The sequence below is a fragment of the Bombus vancouverensis genome, chromosome 12 (assembly GCF_051014615.1).
Source record: "Bombus vancouverensis nearcticus chromosome 12, iyBomVanc1_principal, whole genome shotgun sequence".
NCBI classification, from domain to species: Eukaryota; Metazoa; Arthropoda; class Insecta; order Hymenoptera; family Apidae; genus Bombus; species Bombus vancouverensis.
In genome coordinates this window covers 2,860,313-2,885,376 of record NC_134922.1, presented here as the reverse complement: position 1 = coordinate 2,885,376, position 25,064 = coordinate 2,860,313, and the positions used below count along the sequence as shown (strand labels likewise).

General features: G+C 34.4%; 1 protein-coding gene across 4 annotated transcripts in view; it reads left to right on the top strand.

Moving 5' to 3' along the window:
- The window catches only part of LOC117165016 (furin-like protease 1), a 227,450-nt gene extending 203,975 nt beyond the window's left edge, over positions 1–23,475 (top strand). For 2 of the 4 annotated variants that reach the window (XM_076623528.1, XM_033348464.2), the window contains 4 exons: positions 42–252; positions 1,941–2,678; positions 6,147–6,425; positions 21,245–22,946. In XM_076623528.1, coding sequence (XP_076479643.1) covers positions 42–252; positions 1,941–2,678; positions 6,147–6,425; positions 21,245–21,684 — 1,668 coding nt within the window. In that variant the 3' untranslated portion in view covers positions 21,685–22,946. Of the gene's footprint in view, positions 1–41; positions 253–1,940; positions 2,679–6,146; positions 6,426–21,244; positions 22,947–23,257 lie in introns of those variants that run through there. The other 2 variants (XM_033348465.2, XM_033348466.2) reach the window with 2 other exon arrangements.
- The last annotated feature ends 1,589 nt before the right edge of the window (positions 23,476–25,064 follow it).

The following is a 25,064-nucleotide window of genomic DNA, read 5'->3' as shown; positions in this document are numbered from 1 at the left end:
TGTTGATCGTTATAAATATTCGTACGATACATTTTTTCTAGGCAAAGGTTTCACTGATGGCCTCGAGGAGAGGAGATCTTCAAATACAGCTAACATCTCCGCAAGGTACAAAGAGTACTCTCCTTGCGAAAAGGCCTCACGACATCTCAAAGGCTGGTTTCAATCAATGGCCATTTATGTCGGTTCACACTTGGGGAGAAAGGCCACACGGCACGTGGAAGCTTGAAATCCACAATGAGGGTCGATACCAAGGTAAGTCCATTGTATCCGGCTTTTTGTTCCTTCCTTTCATCGCATACATTTCCAGATACATCGAATGTAACCTCGTTCGGATCAGAAATTTTTCAAGAGCTTATATCCTGTTACGTTTTTCGCAAAGACCAATTACAAATTACGATCTTACGAAATAATAAATCGTAATTTATATTCTCGATTTTCTAATATTAATAACGATTCGTTGTGTTTCCAAAATACATTTACTCTACCCAGTGGTCGGTTTCATCTGTTTCTCACATCCATTTGTCTAAACTTTATTTTCTAAACACCCTCTCTATATCAGATATATTCACGGCCGAGGTGTTTTGCACATCATCGCCGTCATCATTAAAGTAACGCGATAGGATGAAACTGCTGAGTAGGTATCAAAAGTTTTGAAATCTTCGAGAGTCCAGTACCAAGGTAGATAAATACGTTAAACATACCACATCACTTTTAACATGTTTAGAATGGCATGACTTTTCTATGGGTCATCAGGGGATACCCTTATCTGACAGTGTAACATCATTACTGGGCCACCAAAAGCAAAATGTATAAAATAACGATACGAACTAACACAAGATGAGCGTTTCTTGGGTTTTGTTGTCATCCTAAACGTGTTAAAAACTCCTTACCTTAAAGGATCAACAGTACCGAAAGGATTGAAAAACAATTACAAGTACGATCTTCGGTATATATTCTCATAATAGGACAACGATTCGTTTCACTTGAAATTATAAAATTAACCGTGAAACGCGATGTAGGTTGATAGGGTTACATGACCAGATCCGTAGATTCTAACGCCTGGCGTATGCAGTAACATCCAGCTGCTATCTTATCATCTGATCTTGGAAGACGTAAAGGGAATTTCTCGTAAACCATGCACGTGGGACCACGTAAGCTGCTGCATTATCTCCCAAGGGCGTAATTTCCAGTTCGAAGCGTGTTCCCTCGCGGTGGCATTCACCAGCAATGGATCTCATGAACTACTAGGGGAAGTTGACCTTGTGCAAGGGTGAAATCGTCAGAACCACTTGAAGCTAGAAGCCCGTTAAAGCCGATATGTGCATAAAGTTTGAGTTAACGCGAGCTTGTAATCCCATACAGTCTTGTAGTCTGATGTATCCATGCGCAAGATAGAACCTTGCTCTATTATGCCACGTAATATGCAGGATACATTCCAAGTACAGGTATTCAAACCATTACACGTCGCGTTTGCGTTGAGTCCTTGTACATTGCTAGCGAGATCCGCTTCAGCATCGTCGTCGTCGACCAACAACAATATTGTGCCGGCCTCGGAATTGCACCTGTTGGTCGTCAATGATTTTCTAATCCCCAACCACTGATAAGCTCGACTGTACAATATTCTCCCGTAGGATTACTTGCATCACCTGCTTCTGAATCGTTCGAAGAAAGGTGGATCTATATAGACGAAACGTTTCGTTTTTGATGAATAATCGAAAATTATCGTATAATAAATAAGTAATCAACTATTTCAGGTTAGGATGCGAAAAGATTCTACAAAGATAGTGTATAAATGATCAAAAGAATTTAAAAAGAATTTAATAGCTCCTATCTTTCTTACCGTATAATTTATTACCTTTTATTTGATTTTATCACTGAAACTATAATCATCATTTGGAATTTCGTGCTGCATCCTGTTCCGACGACCAACCATTCATCAGGTCGTGCAACGCTCCACGAATGGGCGTTGATCTTCTACGGAACGTCAACGCTGCCCGATCGCACGGAATACGCGTTGTACAATCCTGCCGGGATGAACATACCGAGAAGACCTTTCGTTAAACCACGGGAAACTGTGTTCTCGAAGGCACAAAACTCCCTGATGAGCTCGAAGATCAAGCAGACTCAACATAAGTCGGAGAAATCCGGAAGCCTTAGTCCGCCGTATGTGGTCAATGCGCAGATACAATCTCAGAGAAAGAGCAAAGCGCGTGGTCAGCACAAAAATGGCAAATCAGCCAATAAACCTACGCCAAAGCCCACCGTGCAAACGTTAAGAGGGTTGACAGTAGCCAGGGGACCTAACGTCGCCGGGGAGATTCGTTTAATCACGTCCAGACCCAGAGGAAGAAGCACGCCTAGTCCAATCACTATCACGGTCACCCAGACCAGTCCATCTACCACGATTCTAACCACCAAAGTGACCAGCAGACAAAAAATCGTCGACATAGCGACGGCCTCGTCCCTTCAAAGAGGCCTTATTCTCTTGGAGCCACCAGCGAAACCTGTTATCAACAACGTGCCAGCCATCTTCCAGCAATATCCTAAAATTCAACAGCTCTATCCACTCTATCCCGTCTACGCTGGAGTTAGAGGAGCTGGCCAACAGCACGCAACCAGGGATAAGGGTCTGGAATTGCTTCAGGACGAACAGTTCGATTCGAAGAACTTAGACAAGGGTATTCTTCTTTAGTTGACGTAGGCCTACGTTAACGTAACGAGCAATCCGTGAATGGTTTAGAATGAATTAAAACTCTACTAGGGTAACGATTCCCTTTCGAGATCATTTGCTTGGGAAAACACTTTTAGTGTCAAAATTGATGATACAAAAATTTGAGAACTATGTCTAAGGTGCATGCACCATCCACGGATGCACGTTGCGTGCAGTTTCTTTTGTCGCATCTCGCCAAAGTAGTCAAATTGTGTAAAATAGAAGTGCATCCATGTGAAAAATTACAGAATTCAGTGAACTTTTATATGATTTAGTTTTTTGTCTCTTATCCTCACTGTTCCTATATTATTGCAAGCGCACTTCGGTGTAATTATTGTTCATTTTGTTCATATGCTATGTGTCCCCTTATAACTTGTATCTGTGTATTCTTTGAGATAATTTTTAAGTATTTCCAGCGGTACTTTTCATTTATTCCTTATTTTCATGTATTCCCTTTTATTGTATAAAAATCCATATCTTTCAATGTTTCTAAGATATCTTTTTATAGCATAAAACAGATAATCAAAGAAAATGGTACTTACATCGGTTTTACTATGTGAACTCTCCAATTATCGAATAGCGTTTCAGTTTGCATTCTTTGATATAGTTTCTGTATTCGTTAAATTGTTATTCGCTAACATCTTTTTATGTTAATTTCATAATAAAAATGTTTAACTAATTTTGCTGCATGTACTCTTACGTTTCTTCTTAAGTATCGTTGAATGAAACTTTATTTTCCGTAAATTTTAGATGAAAATTTAGCCTTTCAATGAGTATTACAATTACAAAGTTGTTAAAGCTATTGAACTAAGCCGTTCGCTTGCATGCATGAAAATGTGTGTTTAGTAGAAGTATGCTTAGAAGTATGCAGATTGCATAGTACATAAATATTGTTAACTATGTTAAAACGATTATTCAATTATTAATTATTTATCACTATTTTTTTAAATAACAAACATGGTACGCCATTTATAATGGGAAAAGCTATTAAAAACTTTATTACTCGATTCTCGATATTTCAAAAATTTACTTTTATACAGATAATGTTCACGTAAATCGTGTAAACATCAATATACAGAAATAAGAACCATGTCTTCAGATCATATTGATCTTTTATAGCAGCAATATTATATCCACTTATGGGCCTCTAACCCCTTTGGCCTTTAACATTTTCATTTTGTTACATTTTGTTACATACAAGTTACATTCGTTGGCATTTCATCGGATACTCGGATACTCGAGGCCCATTGTTTATCATTCTAACAAAATTTTTACTACCATCGATAGGCAAAAAATTATAAAAAGAAAGGAAAACCAACAAATATGTAAACGTTCGGAAATTCGGGTTTAGTTTTTGGTTTATATTTACATAAGAAATCACGTTATAGACATTTATACAAAATTGCATTAGTACAATAATAAATACGGGTTCCGTTATTAATATTTCTCTTATCGCCCGAATTTACTTCATTTTAATCCACTTCCTGTTCCTGTTCTTGAAAGTAAGAATAAAATTCCTTAAGCAGCATCGTAACGCTTTATTAGTTTCCTGGCGCCAACGACATTGACACCTTCTTCACTTTACTCATTTCACTGCCATCATTTTTCCAAGACCACACCTCGAGACACTTGCATCGAATACATCAAACATCTACTGTATGAAACATGATTCACGCGAATGATCCTCGCGCAGATTCGCGCTTGTGTGTATGTGTGTATGCGTTGGATAATGCAAAGTGCACTCGTGTCACGTCAAATAGAAGTACCTATCTATCGTTAGACCGTAGTGACATTAAGAAAACGCGGAAGACTCTTCCGAGCATCGCGAATCCACAATAGTTCTATTTGCACTTCTACCAATTAAATCTTTTTCATATACACATATACATTATTTGAATGTATAATTATTTCAATATGAGCATAAAATACTGATAATGAAAATGAGAAGAAATCTAGACCTTATAAATGGAATTATTTGCTGGGAATATTGTCAACAAATAAATATTTGATCAAGGAAAACCCATTAAAATGTACAATTTGCGAGATAAAATGACAAATTAAAGTATCCGAGTGAAAATTTTAGTCCAAGTTATAACGTATAATATTCTTTTAACTGTTGTTTGTAATTATTAAATATCTTGCATCATTAATATCCTGTCACTTCTCGTGAAAATATACCAAGGTAATAATTAAAACTTAAAATTGCCGCAAATTATTTTCGATAATTTATCATTCTTCCGAATTTGTCAAGATAGATAAACAAAACACAAATATATCACGTTGAGAAGATATATGATTCGGAAGGACATTAATCCTTCTTAATTAATGACATTTTCTTTATTGAATTACTTCATTGCGAAGAAAAATTGAAATAGCATTTCAATGAAAATATTACTCGATTTGTTTGAAAATCGACTTACAAAAAGATACTAAAAGAGAAGCTATAGAGCTCAATATGCTTTTATTTTCTACGCTGCGTGTCTGGGGAGAAAATTGAAATTAGAATCCCTGTAACACCGGAAATTAAATTTTAATTGGAATCTCTTTTCATGAAACCCTTTATGAAATACGTATTCAAAAGTATTTTCCGCGTGGAGCTATTACACCATACAGTACAAGACAAAAAAGATCAATACATTGAATAATTTCCACGTACCATTAAGTTTGAAACAACATTGTTTTAAGTTTCTTTAAGTCCTTCTTCTTTACTCAAACACGATCCTGTTTATTTTTCCAAATCACATATTTATCGTTCGAAAATTCGCTCTACATGATGCTTAAGATATTATGGTCAAAATATAATAAGTACGCTTTTTGATAGCAGCATGTTTAAAATATAATTTATCTATACCTTTTTTCTAATTCGTTATCATTACCAAAAAGACAAGCCGTATAAGAATTTTTATATTTTCGGAGCCAAAATTTCGCGACCCTTTTCGAATTACGAATCTATATTGTAAGAATCGAATAGCATGCACTCTACCCTATTCGCACTAAAAGAGCTTTAACATAAACATTTTCTAGTAGGAGAGAGAAATATTCTAGGACAAGATGTTTCAAAATATTTATTTCCTAACGATGGTAAATGTCTTTATGATGAAATTTTATACAAAATTTGCTAGCAAGCATTTCTACAACTTCTTTAAGGATCGTGGCACACAGATTGAGGTTCTGAGTCCTAAATAACGCAGTTAAGAATAATTAGCACTACCATTACACTTATCACGATGTAATATACCACACGCGATTGAACGAAATACATATATTTTTAAGTATTTTTATATTTTCATATCACTATTGGTATTTTGAGGTATTTTGTCAATTTTTGACATTTTGAGTTTCAGCATGCCCATATGTGTCCATTTTACGATTTCCCTGCGACTCTGTACTTGCGATCTCACGAAACGGAATCTAACGGTATACCACAACATTTCAGACACCCTCGAAGAATTCAAGCTAATCTTCTACGGCACGGAGACGTCGTTGGAGTTGGATGACGACCTGGATAAGGACAAACCACTATCCTCTGTGAATCATCAGGATGTGAGTGTGGACAACTCGGCAATAGGTGCAAGGCATAACGTTGTGGTGACCGATCCATGGACAGGTAGCCAGCAGGTAGAATGTGTGTCCCATCAGGAAGTACAAAGACCGACGACCGAAAACCAGACCAGCGGTTGCAGTAGCATCGATCCTGGAAGTGGCAGGTGCCTAGGTGGGTGCCTCATTCTACTCGTTCTAGCCTACCTATTCGCCGGAGTCAGCTGGGGGAACCTGGCAACCAGTTGGCAGGATTCGTTGGGTGTTCGGAACGAAAGTGATCTCGAGGTGGCTGACAACACCTCGGGTTCATTCTCAACGACGACGACATTGTCGCGCGTAAAAATGGCTACTTTCGGCGAGAGCTTAGCGATTGACAGGTCGTCAGGGTTTCCATGGTGCTCATGATAATATCCTTACATCGACGTGTTGCCCTCTCGGTTCACAGTTTGAAATGAGAAAACGAGAGCTCGAGCCAAGTGTCGACGCTCGCGATTCGCCCGAACAATGTTGTGTGTTTGTGATTTCCCTAACCACATGAGTCGAAGATGATCGTCGTTCGATGATAAAACATTGTCGATCGTCGTGTCAACTCCGCTTTCTCCTAGACGCTTTTTTCTGCCCGTCCGGAGAAAGAACTCTAATGATGTGCCGAACATCGAGCTTAAAATGTCCTACGGGCCTTGTCCACCATGATTTCTCGAGTGGACGCCCAATTCGCTCACTAACGTATATCGTTCTAGGGTTAGGATTTAGTCCAATTAAGTGTCGTGTATGAGAATTTCCATCATCGTGTAAGAAGAGTATGCGTGTAGAAAGAGTTTTGTCTGCACGTACAAGAGAAGCTCTAAACAACAATCTCTTTCGATAGGGAAGAGTTCGGACTGTAATTGAGCGATAGCTGGCGGATCGAGCATATGAGAAAATCGATTTGACGATCGGGACCTCGTCGAATTGGAACATTTATAACTCGATTCTTTTGAATATGCAGCGGCCTCTTGATTTTTCATACCGATGAATTATTTAAAATGGATATTCGATCGGTCATATATATTCTCTGAAAGCGATACGCTTCGATAATCATTTTTGATCGAACTACGCGGGAAAAAGTAAACTCTGCTATTTTTCGATGACTGTTCAGTTCCGACCGTTACTCTTGAAGAAGGTTAGCTTTAGAAATACCAAAGTTTCTTTTTTCTGATATTTCTCTATTCCATTAACTACTATTTTAGCCACTATTTTCAAAAGAACACGGAGTTACGCTTTTACCAGCATGAATTTTAACGAAGGATCTATCCACCGAGATCGATCTCGATTTTCTCTGAGTGCGATTGAAAATAAAATTATTTCCTTTCAGCAAAAAAATAACCACGTTCGATATGACGTTCCACATTGTTCAGAAACATCCGATGACACTTTTCTACGTAATGCAAAAACAACCAATTCGCGAAACTGCCACTACAGAGATGCAACATCGATAGATCGCGTCCATGCAGTGAAGTTCGACTCGATACTTCACGCAGACAGATCCTGACGAAATTACCTCGCGTAACCATCGCGTTAGTCTATCTTCATCGATAAAATCACATCCCGCAGAATCGTTCCCACTCGATTTCCTAAACAGCCAATTAATCATTAGAATCTACTCGACTGCATAATCCGTTTATCGCAAACATTCGATGGAAATAATCTAGCTATTTAAATTTTCAGATTCGATTCGTACGCGATTAATATCCAACTGTTACGAACGTACATTGCCCTTCACAAATTTGGACTCGCTTAGTTTCAATTCAAAGAGCAAAGATTTGTATACATCAATCTTCTAGTAAACCAGCCTAAAACTAAGAAATAGTGAATGTTAAACGCTCGAACGACGACTGTGCGTAGAAAATATTAATCGTTTGATAAGTTGAAGTGTGGTGCGCACAGGCGAGCAAAATTTGCCAGGAAAATTCGAAAAGGGAGAACAGGGAAATATAGTTTAATCATTTGGTAATGCTAGCGATGTCTGCCTAACAACAATAGTTTCTTTGAGTATATCGATCGATGAAACGACCAAACGTGTTCCAAAGAGTTTCTCTTCGCATCTTTTTCATCTCTTTCCTTTCCACCTCTCCGCTTTTTTCCAAACATTTTACTTTTATCTTGCTCTTTCCTTCTGTCCCTTTGCTCCATTTTCTTTTCTGTCGAATTCTCTCCCTGTCTGTCTCTGCAACTTTGCTTACCTAAAGAGAGGGGAACAGCAGCTGGGGCTATCAACACTGCTGGAAACAAAAAGGTAACAGAGCGTTTACGACCGGCTGATGCAAACAGCCGAGAAGAAGATACATAAGACTAGATGCTGACCTGTAAAGTACATATTTATGTAACAGCGAAATCCTTTCTTCTCTCTTTCTCTCTCTCTCTCTCTCTCTCTCTCTCTCTCTCTCTCTCTCCCTCCCCTTTCCCTCCCAGTTTCGATTCTAAACGGAGCACTACATGTTACTTCGCTAAATATCTACAATTTCGCGGAACTCTCAAAGATCTATCGGTAACTATATAGGTCTAGTACTTCTAATTACTCGAACGACAGATATATGTTCTGCAACGATTTTATTGTGAAAGTAATTATAAATTTGTTATAAATTGAATTTGCCTTCGTTAAATCCGGACGATAATCTGTACTATGAATGTCACGTGATAGTAGCAGGCTTTTAAAGTCATTCGTAGAATTTATTCAATATTACCATCGTGTCAGTGTAAATTGCCTTTAACAGTATTTTCGCAGACTTTCACTGATATTTTGTAAAACTAATGTATACTGCGATTAGGGATTACACGTTGCGAAAACATTTCGCCGTTGAACAACGTGAATTATCAGACATCAGTTACACGAGGTAACAACAATTTATTTCTGACAACGTAAACATTGAAGTCTAGATTTCATGGAAAATTCGAAGATATTTATCAAACATCTCGGAATATCGAAACGGTTGAATAGTGATTAAAAAGTTCGTCGAGACGAGGACTGATATTTAACAAATTACTTGACAAAGTAATTATCCAATATGCAATATGTTTCTATGAATAATGCTAAAGAGAAAATTTAATTACGAATAATTCATCGAATAACAAAACTTTTTCTAGAAGATTATCAAAACTGATTCGGACGGAAAACATGGGAAGAAAAATATAGCCTATGATCGTTTTATGTACTATAATTTGTTCACTCGAGAAAAGAAAAACTATTTATTACATTCCATCGATGTTTGTGTAACGATCGATGATTCGATTCTCTGCATTAAATAAATGAAAATGGAAACAAAAGATTGTTTGTTGAGATTGTACAAGAAGAAAAGGCTGCGGAATGTTTAAAAATATACTATTGTGTATTTTCAAATCAATCTTTCGACCGAATTTGTATTCTAAAATGTTTAATATTCTTTAATATTCTACAATCTTTAATATTCTGAATGATATCAAGAATAGCGTTCTTGTTTGATCAAATATAACGCGTGAAAATTAAAATGGCAAAAGGGCTGTCATCATGGAAAATCATCCTTGATGTATTAGGAGAGTAATCCACAATGTACAGAGACTGTTCCAAATATTTTGTTAACTGCATGGAACTGGAGTTACCCTACCGTTGACAAGGGACATCATTTATGCCCCTTGAACGTAATCTCTTGGTTTCAAGCTTGCAAACGTTTCACAAGACGAGCTAACATCAGAATGGGTCCTTTCTCATTGAAGTGGTTTCATCACTAATCAAGACAGAAGAGATCGTTTAATTCGGAGTTTTGGTCCCAAAATACACTAATTGCTTGCAGATGCTCATAAACTAACCTCTTTATGCTCTTTTCATTTTTATGAAATCATGATTCCGCCAAGATGAGAGAATAAATACAAAATCATCAATGCTCTGGTCGTATAACGAAATTCGTGAAATTAATTTCCATGAGTAAGCGGCGAAAATTTTAATTAAAACACTGCCTTGATTGCAATAAGAACCTTTTACTCGCTGGCAGTACCAGTTCGATATTTCATAAATACATATACACATAGGAACGTGTATCATGTAGTTAATGAAGATACGAGAAATATCGGTTAGAAAGTAATGAAAGTAATAAAACGATTAATGTAATTTACCAATCTTTTTAGTGGTTTATATAAATGAACCGAAAGATATATTTGGAAAAAATATTTGCTCGCTAAACTATGAAATGTTACTATAGAAATTTTCTCTTCGAAAATTCGATGTGATTAAGTGAGTTTCTCTTGGAGAATCCTAAATTATATTTATAGGGTGCCAAGAAAAATGTGCTTTTGTAACCAAGACATATCTTCTTTTTTGAAAAGTTGAAATAATTTTAATTTTTTAGATATCGATTATTTCTCTTCGTGTTTCATAATGATCCAGCAGTTATTGAATTCCGTCAAAAGTTACCGAAGAGAGAGAAAATTGAAGTACATATCCAAAAATCTGTCGAGAAAAATTCTGTCGAGAAAAGCAAACGATACGCAACGTACAAAGATATTTCGACGAGAGAATTGAATGGCCGCTTAGACGATGAGAATAAAATAAAAAAAGAGCCAGGCCCGACAAAAGTTAAAATAACCTAGTTTGACGTTAATTGGCTTCGCTAGCGGTCAACCGCAAAGAATCAAATGGTGTAAATACCAGCAATCCCGTCTTTCATCAAATAGAGAACTCCACGACGGAGGGACGACTCGCACTAAAGCGAATTTCTTTTTCTCTTGATCGTGGCAATATATACGTCTAGTTTCATTATTACATATCGATCTTAACTTTCTAATACGTGATAACTTAGTTTAACGTTGTTACTTTAAATTCTAGCAAAATAATGGATCTAGTGAAATTTATCTATAATATCGATATATTTTCTTTATAGCTATTATTATTAAAGTTAGGTCGTAATAATTTATGTGTAAATTATTTTGTTCTCTTCGCTATGGCACAGCGTTTTTCTATCCAAACCTTTTCAGCGTATTCCACAGACGCAAATAAGGAAAGGATCTGTAAAGTTCAATTTTAATTTCAATTTGTTCCGTTTCAGTGAACCGATCGTCAATTTTTTGTAACGATTCATCATACTTGTTAATTTCCATTCGATATAATTTTCCTTTCAAAGTTATACCGAAAAAAAGTTTGGCTGGACAAAATTAGAACGCCCTATATGTCCTAATCGAAGTAATATTGAAAATTAGCTGTAAAAGAATATTTTCAGTTTCGTTTACCTTGAAACGCACAAATCGCATGATACAAGAATACATTCTGTCACATTCAATTATCGTCTGTGATCGAATCTCGCGTTTTACATGCAGATTTGTTACTTATCGCAGATACGCTCTTGAAATCTATCTCGCAAGCATTAATTTATTTTTACTCGATTCTTAGAAAATATCGTGTCGTATAAAATAACCGTTTCGTAACAAACAAACAACTTTTACAGACTCGAGAAGGTCTAACGATATAACACAAAGAATCCCAGAAAAGAAACGAGTTTCATGAATAACAATAATAACGCATCAGAAAACACAAAACGATATTCTTCCATAATTTTCTTTGTACTCCTATCCTTACAAAATCTCTTCGATCCTTTTTCTCAAATACACTTTATTTTCCTATTTTATTTTCTTACATCGACAATGGTTCCTTTATTCGTTCGTTTAAGCTACATCGAACTAGTGTTAATATATTTTTTAGTAGATAATAAAGAAGGCAGGTCTCTATCAACGCTTAATCATTGATCGAAAGAATTGCAGGCAAAGAGGGTCAACTTTCTGATAATTTGAGCAATTCGATTGAGTGGTCCGATTCTTTTTGAAAAATTGAAAAGATCCTATACAGTATATGTATAGTGGTGCTGACCCCTTATTACTGCAATCCCTTTGATCGTTATCATTTTTCGCCTGTTTAGCAGAAGTAGCGTCTATTTGTTATTTGTTATTATATTGTATTGCGAATCATATCATTGTAACCAGATGCTGTACAACATCGGCGCGAGATGCACGACTTGTTATCGTCATTTTCACCTAACGCAAATGCATCCAGCGCGATCCATCGGGTACATACGCTATCAAGCACATATCATTTTCATCGCGAAGGTACAGCCATATTAAATTCAAGCTTTTCATCCGTGCTCGAGAGTTCTACTTTCAATTTTAACTTTCGAATTGGGTGATGAGTTGACCGTGAACTTTCATTGAGAAAAAACAGAACCTTGGTTTGTTCACTGGAATGAACATGCTGGCCGATGAGTGGAATTTTAAATCAACTTCATTTGATTCGTCCCGTTTCTCAAATCATATACCTTTTGAACTAACAGTTTGGCTTTGACCTTTGATCTTTCGAAACTTCTTGACCATATAAAAATTATTGGAAGTCGCAACGATGTCAAGGCGAATGCGCTGCCTAATATAATACTCTCTCGAGCGGATATATTTACGGTTTAAATGTCTCAGATTTATCATTGTCCTCGCGAAACGCTGGTGAATTCCATGCTGATGAAAGTAATCAAACATATATTTGACAAAGAGCGATGGAAGGCGAGACGAAGGCAATGATAATTCCAGTTTGACGTGTAAATGTTACTCTATTTCTAGTTTCGTGTTATTATGCGTTTCGTAGTTAGACAATTTTTAGCGAATGATTTGACCGGATAAGCCGACGAGCCTGTGCTCAAGCACACTCTGTGAATCAGTCACTTCACGTTGTACTTATGACGATTCATCGATACCAAAAGAAGATCACAGGAAGAACGTGATAGGTTTTTCGTTCAGTTTTCATATATTATCAAAACAATTCTTGTATTCAATTAACATAAGATGCAGAAAATCAACAAAAATAGGTTTGTCATGTTCTTCCCATAAGGTTTTCAAATATAATAGTTACCATAGACGCACAAACAGTTCCTCGAAATTCTCTCTTTGGACTCTCACACTAAGGCAAAGCGTTTAAAACATTATTACAGCATTCGTCTAAAAGAAAATTCACGTACGAAGAAATTAACAAACGATGTGTCGTGGGTCGCGTGGAAATAATCGCGACAAATAAAACCACAAAATACGCTTCCATACATATACATATATAAATATATATATTAATAATTGACGCTTTTTGCAAGAGATCGTTATATATTCGTTTAGCTTTCGTTCGCGTGTACTTAGAAACGAGCTAGGAAAGATAATCTGTTCTTCAGAATCGTTTACACATTCGTGATCATTTAAAAATAGGAGCTACAATTCCGAATATGTATATTTAGCTTTTAATTTATCAGTTGTATAGGTATTACAACGCAGTACAATGCAATAATTCGGATAAGAGAGCCATACGTAATGAGTATAAGAATGTACGAAATACGAGATATTTTTCAATAACATGATTATTGATAATTTTATTCTATTTATAAAAATTTCATTTCTCTTACAATTATAGAATTGCTTCCAGACAATCATAAATCAGATTATTAATTAATTATTAAGTATCTGCAATAAATTATTTTTTATCTTTTCGATACTTTCAACAGTCCTCTGTACCATTACGTATGTATCTGCTGCTCATTAAATTCCCAATAATCCACTGTAAATTCAATTTACGCTTCAAATCGTGCATGGTAATGTAAATTTCTTTTCGTGGATAACAAACTCAATGTTTTATAATACTTCACAACCATCCGAGTAAAAATTTTGATTTATGGAGATTTAATCGTGTGCATGTATGTGTGCGTGTGTGTACGTGTGTTGTGTGTGTGTGTGTACACCCATATATTAATGTATAATAATTGTGTATATACGTGCAATAATGGACGAAATACCGATACGAATCAAACATACACGAAATGATTTAACAACAAAGTCATCGACTATCGTTCCTCCGACATGAATCATACGTTAATCACGATCAAAATGGAATATGTACTAAACTTCGGCGACCGAATCGATGAAAAATCGTCAAAATTAAAACGCAATAATTCTATTTTATATATGTTTGCTATGTGTTTCGTAACGTCCCAAAGATTTCATAGAATTTTATGAAATATCTCGAATAAATTTCTGCTTTCGAGAGAACCTCAAAAAGACATACTTCGAGTCGAAAAAGCATCCAGTGAAAGAATCTTGGATCTGATCTCGAAAATTATACTAGCCCATCGAAATAAATTCCAACGCAATAAGGATTCACCAAAAATTTTTCACGCTTTAAAACAATTGATTAAAAGGTCTAACTTTCCTGAAAAAGAAAAGGAAAGAAAAGAAAAGAAAAAAGAAGAAAAGAAAAGGAAAGAGAATAAAAGAAAAAGATAGCAACAGAAATGAGATAAATGATTTAAGGATTAGTGGACTAAATTAAGTGGACTCAACAAGTTCGAATCCTAAGAAACGAAAGTACATCCTGACTATACGTGTATATTGGGTTCTTACAATAAGAGTCAATTATTCTAATCAACGTGCAGGGGTGTTGATGATAGTCATGTATAAGGGATATGAATGATATAAACGTGAGTACTATGTAGGATTTTGGATGTTTCGATTCGTTCAGGTGTGAAAAATATCTTCCAAGATGTACAATACTTCGGACGACACGGCTGGACAGTTGAATTTTCGATATTCCGCGAAATTCTTTCGTTTATGCCGATTTCATACTTTTAAAGCAAAGATCGAACCTTCAGTGGCTCAGAAATTTTTTGTTAAGAGGCGTATTCTACTCTTATAAGCCTTAGTTATATAGGCCTTAGTTTCGACCAAGCAGAATAACTAAGACCATATATGAAAACTATGAGAAGACATCTTTCCTTAAAAAAATTTTTCAATAGTACTAAAACACGAATGAATATGATGATAGCTGTAAAGTGACAACAGAAAAAATAGTATAAATTTTTCGTAATATATTATTAAAGATCACGCGTTTCATGGTAAATATTCCTCCTTAATAAAACTTCGTACTGTATGAATGAGAAATTTCGAGGGATCCGAAAGTAACATACTACAATGTAACAAAGTGCTAACATCGTGATCATGTTCAAGTACTTAATAGCTTGATAAAATCGATCCTTAGTATTTTGCAACGTGATCTGAGGTAAGAATAAATTTAATGCTACTAAATCGTCGTGTGCGGTTTTTGTATGACAATAATAAATTATATTTCACGTGTAACGAACGAAATAGATATCGACATGATAGAAGGGATATATTAAGCTGATCTCGACGCACGTCGATCATAGCCAATGATAAATGCGTATCATAATTTGCATTTGAGAAAGGCATATTTCAATTTAAACCGTGAAATATTTTTTTTACTACTACGAAGATTAAATTTCCTTCGTTTGAATACTATTTCTGGAATGATAATTTTCGTAATTTCTCGCTTAATAATGAAGAAATGAAATTCTTTCGTACAACCGCGATCCATTTTGCTTCGCGGATGACAAATTACATTTTACTCGTACCTTTCTTATCGTAATCAATAATATCCTAAATCATGTTTTCCTTATTTATTACATTTTTCGAAATGCTTCCATAACGTAATTTTGTACTTAACGAATGTCTTTCTTAGCGTAAATCGAATTACAAAAAATGAGAAATACTTAATTCGTTAATTAACGAAAAGATACAATTTTCCCAGAAAATATTCCAACGCATCGGTATTTAATTTCTGATTCGTAGAAATTATACTAACAACGTGTTTTAAATATGTGCGTGTGTGCGTGCGTGCGTGCGTGTCTCGAAACTTTATAGTTAAAAGATATAACCTGCCATCGCGAAATTCTATTTTATTAACCCTCGCTCGGTTATAGTTGGATCATTTAAAAATCGAAGAAATGCATTTTTAATATCTCAAAATGATCGTGGCATTGAAAAGAAAAGATATATTAATAGCTAGAAATTCGATTTTGTAATTTTTGTTATGCGATACTTATGTATACTTTTATAATTTTCGTAAATTTGCAACGAAAATATGATAGATAAATATATTTTTCGAATAGAATTCATATTCATAACTTCTTGTCTTCCGAAAATTATTTTAAAGAATGAAATTTTACTTAGTTTGGGTCAAAAGATGACCAAGTCATTACCGTCCAAGGGTTAATTTTCCAACCATGAAACTCCTTAAACGAATATTTCTATCAAATCGGATCTTCGGAACTGTCCAGCAGTGGGCTTGGTCCACCATATTGTTAATGTATCTATTGTAAATGTTTGTATGTAATGTAAAATGTATCTTTGCTTGAAAAGGCGACATATCCTAAGTTATAGAGTTCTGAGACAAGAAGAACGAGATGTAAGGTTGCCTGACTTGTCCACAACCTCGTGCCATTTTCTTCTTTCCCGTTCGTTCGTCTTGTTCAGCCGTAAAACAACGATCAAAGGTCACTAGACGGGAAAGGAAACGAAGCTCTGCTTCGTGACACCCTTTTTGTGCAATGTGATACAATGAAAAAACGACGAGAAGGAAGAGAATCGGCGGTGAAAAAGGCGTTCAGGGCTTGCCACGTACATTTATGTACACGTATACATAATATATTGTATAAGTAATTGCAACTACTATGAATCATTATATGCGACATTGAAATTTGTATATCATGGATGAATTAAAAGAGGAGAATATCCTAAACAAGATATTACCAGACGTTATTCATCTCGAGTGATATTTTTCTATAAAAGAAAAGAAAAAGAAAGCTTACTTCGATATGTTAATAATTTAATTAACCCTAGGATGCAATCACTAATCTGATTCTTTATTTATTGGGAAAACAGGTATGTGTCGATAAAGCATGCTTCTGTCCATTTTTCTGTGGATGGTGGACAACGTTCTAAAGCTCTATAATTGGTTTGCATGTTTAATTTTATGTAGTTATGTGATCTGAATTTTATCGTCGCATGAAAAGTGATTCTTTTGTAAGAACTGTTCATAGCTAAAGCGAATCGTATTATAAAGCTAAGATACCTAAAAACTTGTAACATAACACCTGTTTCTTTGCTTTAGCGTTGAATATTTCATACGCAAAAGAATAAAATAGAAAAACGTACGAAATATTTGATGAAATACCTTACACTGGATTACTTAATGTCCTATTATACTTTTCTTGAGATCTTAAAGTGAAATCTCAAATGAAATTTAATTACGAATGTTCATAGGTTTCTTGCATTCAATAATGTATTTTTTTTAGTTATAAGCAAAGCAAACTCAAATTGTGTACCATTGGAAATTAATTTATTACTTATAATTCGTAGTACTGTTAATCAACTATTGGTTACGCGTTTCAAGATATTATTAATAAATACGTTAGCCAAAGGTACACTAACGTTTCCACTAATTGCGTTATCAAGAACGGATTTAAACATCCACTTGCAATAAACCTCGCCGAAAACTAAATGCTAATGAAGGGATCTGGGAAGATTTGAGAGTACCGGAGACACAGGAGATGGGAAACGCTACACAAGGGTGGATCAGTTAAAAGTTAACAGAGAAATAGATTTTAATTTAACTTTCGTGTATACAGAAAGTTTTCTGCTTGCACTTCATGAATAATTCAGTGAACTTTAACATGAACTCTGAGAAGGTCTCTATAATACCAGCATTTGAATAATTAAAATATTTAGCAATGCGCCTAGTTAAACAACATTACCTAATAGCTCTGGTTAACGAAATCTTGTATATACATACATACAAAACTATGCATATAAATTATTCCAAGTTTTCAGTTCTTTGTCATCATTGGCAAGATTCATTTTCGAATTTTACACTGTCGTAGAGATGATTAAACGTCAGATTGTATCTAGAGTATTTCTTTCCAAATAAGATATTTCATTACAAAGTTTGTCCATACTCTGTACTTCGTAAATTTGGTACGTCACTGAATCTTCAAAGCTTCTGTGAAAGGTTTTGTTAAATGGGTTTACCATTGCACAATTTTGCATGTGATTTTCCTGCACAAGTGACTGTTTCGCCATTATGTTATAATATATATAGCACATGGTACATTGGTATTTTCTTAATATGTGTAATATATGTATACAATTTTTAATGTCTCGTCCTACATATTGACTGATTCAAAATTTCTAAACTCTGATAATAATCTATGTTTATAGATTTATGTTTAACGAGTTGCACATTACCTAGACTAATTTTCATAAAAAAATAACTGACACTAAAGAAAATATAGTGTTTCTTGAAATAATGCAATTTTAATCCGACCATTAATTAATTTTCTCATTTCTTGTTTCTTCTAATAACAAGATCGTCAGCAATTATCGCATAAACAGTTGAGATAAATTATATGTCAATCAACATAACGCGCACTTTGTATGCCAATATATTACGTTTCCATAAAACTTGATTACTTATACATATAAAAATTTTATTCCAAATCTGGCATCGCTTTGTTGATTTCTAATGATGCGTTCAATTTCTACGACTGTCTCTTTCTTTTGTATCCTTCCAACTTTACTTTCTCATATCTCGCATGTGTTTTGTATTTTGCTCACTTTCCTCGAACTGAACAAATATTTGCGATAATCCTGTCTGGCAGATAAACTTTTTAACGTCCCACAAATAGGTAACGTAAACGGCAAAGTATCTCTATAATAACATGACCATTTATGACTCTACGATATCAATTGGAAAATTAAAGGATGATTGAAAAATCGAAAAAAAGATTAAAAAATTCAATCGATAAAAGAGTTCGTGATCGCGCGTAGTTTAGAAAATAAGTTTCACGAAAACTTTGGGAGCAATTTGCACGCGATAAATCGAGTTTTCTTAGAAAAAAAAGAAAAGAGAAAAGAAATCCTAAGAACCATCCGAGTAAAGTGGAAAGATTATTGTGATCGCTTATCCAGGAGATCAAAATTGAATTCTCTTTTCTTCGACGGAGCTAAAAAAGAAAGATTTGTCCTAAAGTGTCACGTGTCGCTTTATCCCTCTACTCCATAGCAGGTTCTGAAAACGTATTTAGGTACTTGGGCTCTCCGTGGGCGAGTTGCGGTGCGGATTTTCTCAGACCAGCCAACTACCACCATCACCAACCACCATCACCAACCACATCCACATCCACAACCACACACGTACAACCAATCAAAATAAAAAGACCTATCCCTGATCGCTTCACCAGCACGGTGAGTCTTACTTCTCTATCGTTCTATAATGTTCCTATTTATATCCTCTGGTTATAATTTATTGTTCTGGTTTGAATCAAGTATCTCGAATCATAGGCAATATTAACGCGGATCATCAATGTTTCTTTTTTTGTTCAGAAATAGAAATTTTTACTAAGTGTAGAGATTTAATTTTGTGACTGATGGAAGATATCAGAATTAGTGTGTTAATAATATACAATTTGATAAACACTTTCTCAACTTTTGATTATGTTACTTACTTTACTATATTCAACTTGCCTGGATTCAACTCACTTCGATTCATTAAACTTTCTTTTTTCCACTAAAAGTCTTATTAATAATTTTGCTTTTCCACCGTTTTCTTTTTTTTTTTTTGCTCCTTGTATAGTGCTTGAACTAGTTGTTCTTTGCGGGAATGACATTTTCTTTATGCTTTATTGCTTGCTGAATTATTAATGAATTCAATATTAACGCGATTAATTTTATGCTCAGCGTTGAACAAGACGCAAAGATTTTTATTTCTGAGAGATTTTAATGCGCATCTGTATAGAAATATGTCTAGATACAGATTTGAATCGAGAACTTTATATTTAAATATTTTCGACAATGTGTTCTAGTAATTTTTTCTTTTCAAAAATTTACAAACTGCAAGTATTTTCTTTTCATTCGATCATAAGAAAACAAATTTGGTATCTTGTTAAACTTAAAGGAAGACGTTCAAATGTCGTAGTAAATATATGCTTCAGCATGCACCCTGACCCTTACATTATTTTATAGTTACGTTAAATAATGATTGGCAAAATTAATAATTTATAATTTTATCTTCTGTGCTTAGTTTTTTTAAAAGATAACGCAAATAGTGATATGTATTTAATAAATGTCAAAATAGATTTACATTAGGGCTGGGCGAATATATTCGTAAAATCCGGATATGCTTTGAATATCTGTCTTTAGAAAATGTGACAAGTATCCATAACATAAAAATTAAAAAAAAAATCGTTTGCTGCGTTTATGATAAAATTCACCAAGGCCTAATACACAGTGAATGTATATTTATTTATAATATAGAATATCGCTTATCACACATATACTTATGTACTTAGTTGTAGACTATATTTATATTTAAGTAGAAAAATTTTCTAACGTAACTTTCCTTAACATAAGAGCTACATTTAAAGTACTTACATCTCGAACTACACGAACACAAAATAACACACAAGTAACATCAAAATATCCATGAGCAACCTATGGATGACAGTTCTGTTGGAAAAATGTTTGCCTTGGATATGAAATTAATTAAATACGGAGAAGGTAGGTTCCGGTAATATGTGGGAAACTAAGCTGCAAGGAATCAGATACGCTTCCGGTTTCCATCGCCATTAATTGTAACAGTAATTCAGGTTTCTCGGTTGTTTCCCGTTGAGCATAGGTTTACCAACATTGGTATTAACTTTATCAAGATGCTCTAAACGTACCTACCTCCTATCCGAAGACTGTTCCAAATTCACTCTCAGTAAGCACATTACTTGAAAATTCAAATTACATTGCAAGATAATTTGAAAACTTTACAGATCGACTAAGTAGCGTTCACGTGATTACGAATTGCTTATTCCAAATTTACTAACTCTTTATGCTTTTTCTGTATAAAAGATATTTATCAAAATTTGTTTAAATCGAAAAAACGAAGATCGAGATGTTTTACAAGGTAAATTAAAACCTACCATGAATAAATTCACCATTGTCATTCGTCTTCGAGGCTATTCGGCATATCGTAAGAACACACGCACAGAACTAAAACGAACCAACACTCAACAAGATATCCCACATACACAGAATCAAAGAATGGAAGATTGTCAAAGACCCTATGTAATTTTCCAGAGTGTAAGCTGAACTGGTACTACAACAATGGGATCTGCGTGTACAAGTGCCCAACTGGAACTTACGGCATTTCTGACGAGACAAAGGCAGTCTGCTCCAGTTGCCATTACTCCTGCCTAACTTGTTCAGGATCTTCGAATACCGAGTGCACCAGTTGTCACGAGGATGCCGAGCTTTCTATGAACCTTGGCGAGTCTGTATGCATCCTTCGCGAGCTTTCGTGGACGATGCACTCCACCCTATGGTTTTATCAGATGACCATTTTGTTCTCGATCAACATCGTCGTATTCAGCTTGATAATTCTATACGTGGCTGTCAAATGGTATTTGCGAAGGAGGAATTCGCTAATGTACGGATATAGTAAAGTCTCGTATACAAGTAATGGAGACGCACATAAAGATAAGTTACAAGAAAATGCCTCTTCGTCTGATAGTGAATAAAGAAAATGGATGAAAATAAACAGCAACCGATGCTGGTTGTGTAATTAGAAAATGAGTGTAATGCTATAAATCTGTGGACGGTCGAGGGGAAAGAGAAACATGAAATCCAAAAGATTACACGCTCAAGAGATTTTTCGATGAGAAAGTGGAGGATGAGAGAAAATAAAAGGAACTAGGAATCAACAAGCACGTGATTACCGGTTTGTTGTGAAATTTCGATGTGATTGTTTGTCATATAATTAATGTTTCAACAATGGATTACTAGTGACATTAATGACATTAACAATATTTTAAGCAGTGGCGGTACTCGGGAGGATTCCGTCCTTCTGTTTGACACATTCCAATTGACGAGCATGAATTAATAAGTTGGTAGTGATCTCCCGGTGAATGTTATGGATGCAGAGAAACGGTCGAGTTAATGTAATCGAATTTGATAATGCATTTATCTACGTTGTGATGCTTCGAGAAAATATGCAGAATATTTAAAAACAAACGTTTTAGATCATTATTTTTTAACACGCTGTATCTTATTCTCACCAATAACACGATGAAGTAAAGAAAGATAGAATTAATAACATAGAGAGTGAATAGGCGTAACTCAATGTGATCGAGTTATTTAACCAAATTAAACCATTCCAAATGCATTTGTGTGTTCGAAATCAAAAATTTCTTTAAGAGTAAAATTAAAGTTAAAATTCATGCCCGGAATTTAAATTTGATGCTTAAGTGGCCAAATTCTTGATCGAGTCATAATTAATCGCGATACAAATAAAACGTATCGCAATGCAAATACGCTTAATAAGTTTGGGTTCTCAGCTAATTAACAGTTAATAATTAAGCCGATTTTCGATTATCGTTACGGGAATGAACTAAATTATACCGTCTAATGTCTTGTCCTCGTCGATAATCAAAATTAAAATTGCATTATGCTCTGTAACTAACTGTAACACAATTTTCTAACCGAGTTTCTAACTACATAGAGCACATTGTAATTTATACACCAGTGAAATTACCATGCGATGCTACTTACGTAAATTACATTAAAGATATAAGACGGAATAAGATATAGTAGCATTTCCTAACGACCAAAGACTTTAAACGTTGCACTTCTATTCAGTTAGAGCGACTTTTAGATGTACATAACAAGATCAAACAAGTATTATGAATATTAAAGCTAATTATTAAGGTTTACAAGTTAACTAGTTATTATTGTTATTTAAATGTAATGTAAGATACTAACTTTAAAATAAAATTAAAAGACATTCGGGTATTTTACTTTTCCATTTGCAATAAACTCCATAAATGTGAAAAAATTATATATTAAAACAAAGACATACAGACATTACATTGAATAGGAATGTGAATAGGAATGTAATTGAACGTAATTAAGATTTTCCTTTGTCGTCCCATTATCAAACTGTTGAAAGTCATTCTTTATACGATCACGGATTAAAATACTTTCATGATGTAATAAAACATTATTAAATCACTTCGATAATTAACAAATACATAGTAACTCGTTCGTCAATTATCTTTTTCCGAAATGAATGATCGTTTAAATTTTTATTTACAGCTTAATCACGGATCGACCAATACGCAACAAGTTACCGATAACACAACTACAGAATTAAATACAACACACAACGGTACAAGTATTTTGGTATATGTAACTGCATAAACTTAACATTAAATAGTATTACATAATTTCAAATAATACAAATTAAATAAAAGCATCATTCACATGATAAATTCTGTTCAAGTACGGATCTCCCTATACTTTTACGTAAAAAAATGTTGATTAAACAGATAATCTTAAAATTCAATAGAAACAAACTAACATTTGCAATACATTATTATTATACATTTTTACTTATTATTACTTATTATTATTATACATTTGCATACATAAAGAAGTAATAGTTTTTATGATTTAACTTAGATAATGGTTAATTTATAACTAAATGTATGTAAAATGATGAACCTTCATAAAATTTCGTCCAAATTTACTTTTGTTTAATTTCAATTATAGACTTAAATAGAATTACACTTTTATTTATATAGAGATATATCTTATTCAACTTTGTTGCATTTTTTACAAATTATCTTATTATCAAATGTACATTTGTTACATAAATATTTCCCGCATCTTAAACAAAATTTCGTAATTTTGTAACCTTTACAATTTTTTACTTGACAAGTTTTTTGTAGCAATGAATCTGAACTTGTTGATAGTTTTATTGCATGGCTTTTTTCCCGCGATTCTTTATGTAAAAGTAATGTATGCACTAGGTTTATAACAATTTTGTGAATTGTCTGTAAATTGGCCCCATACTGTAGATACCATTGTAAATTTATTGGTTCGTAAACGTTGGCTTCTTTCACTCTTTTTATCAAGTTGTATAAACCTCATAATTTCAGCAAAGTCATTCCTGCTCATTGCTTTTGAAAAAAATGCAGGTCTCCAAATTTTATTCCACAAATATGAAACATTTAAATTTTTTGCCTGATATACACCGCGGGCATATAGCAGAGCAGTTTTGTTGCATCTAGCTCCTTCTTAGTCCCCAATACTCTAAATACTTCTTCTTCCGTACATTTCATTATATAATCCCTTATACGGTGATCAATGATAAGATAAAATGCCGTCTTTACTTGTCCTTTCATTACATGCCGTTTAGCATATCCCCAAAAATATTATGAACTGATGTCCTACCAGGTTTGGGACTTGCATCTATCTTTCCAAACTGTTCCATCGGGCCCAGTTTCACTCTCTGCTGTCAACGATAACACTGAACAGTCTTTTTCTATGTCTGTCATTCTTTTTTTTATAATTTTTTTTTTTTTTTTGAAAAATCATGACATTTCTAGGGCAAATATTTATCACAGGATAATACCATGTACGGAATACAAAAGTTATTGTCAAATTTGATATGCTTTATTTTTCCTTTTATAACAACTTTACACAAAACACTCTGAGATGCTTTCTGCCTGCGTTTAAGAGATAACAAATTCGATCAATCGACTTACTAACAAAATCGACTAGAAACCGAGATGTATTCTCGTGATGTATTCTCGAGATGTGGAAAAGGCAATAGCAAATAAAAATATGATCTGTGACGGCGATATTTATACGAAAATATTGATGAGTATTGACCGTTCTCCACCAACGGTTACTCGAGGGTGGAGTTGAGACAGCTTTTCCCGTGTTTTATAGCAATGAGCAATAACCCTAAGAAACTTCTCAACTTTTAAAATGTTTGTAACAATAGACTGTAAAAAATGCTAAATTTTGTAGCGGTTCCTTAGGATTATTATGGATCTGAGTTGATATGTCTTGACTGCTGGTGGCTATCTTGTGTAACAGCGGGTGTAACAGTTGT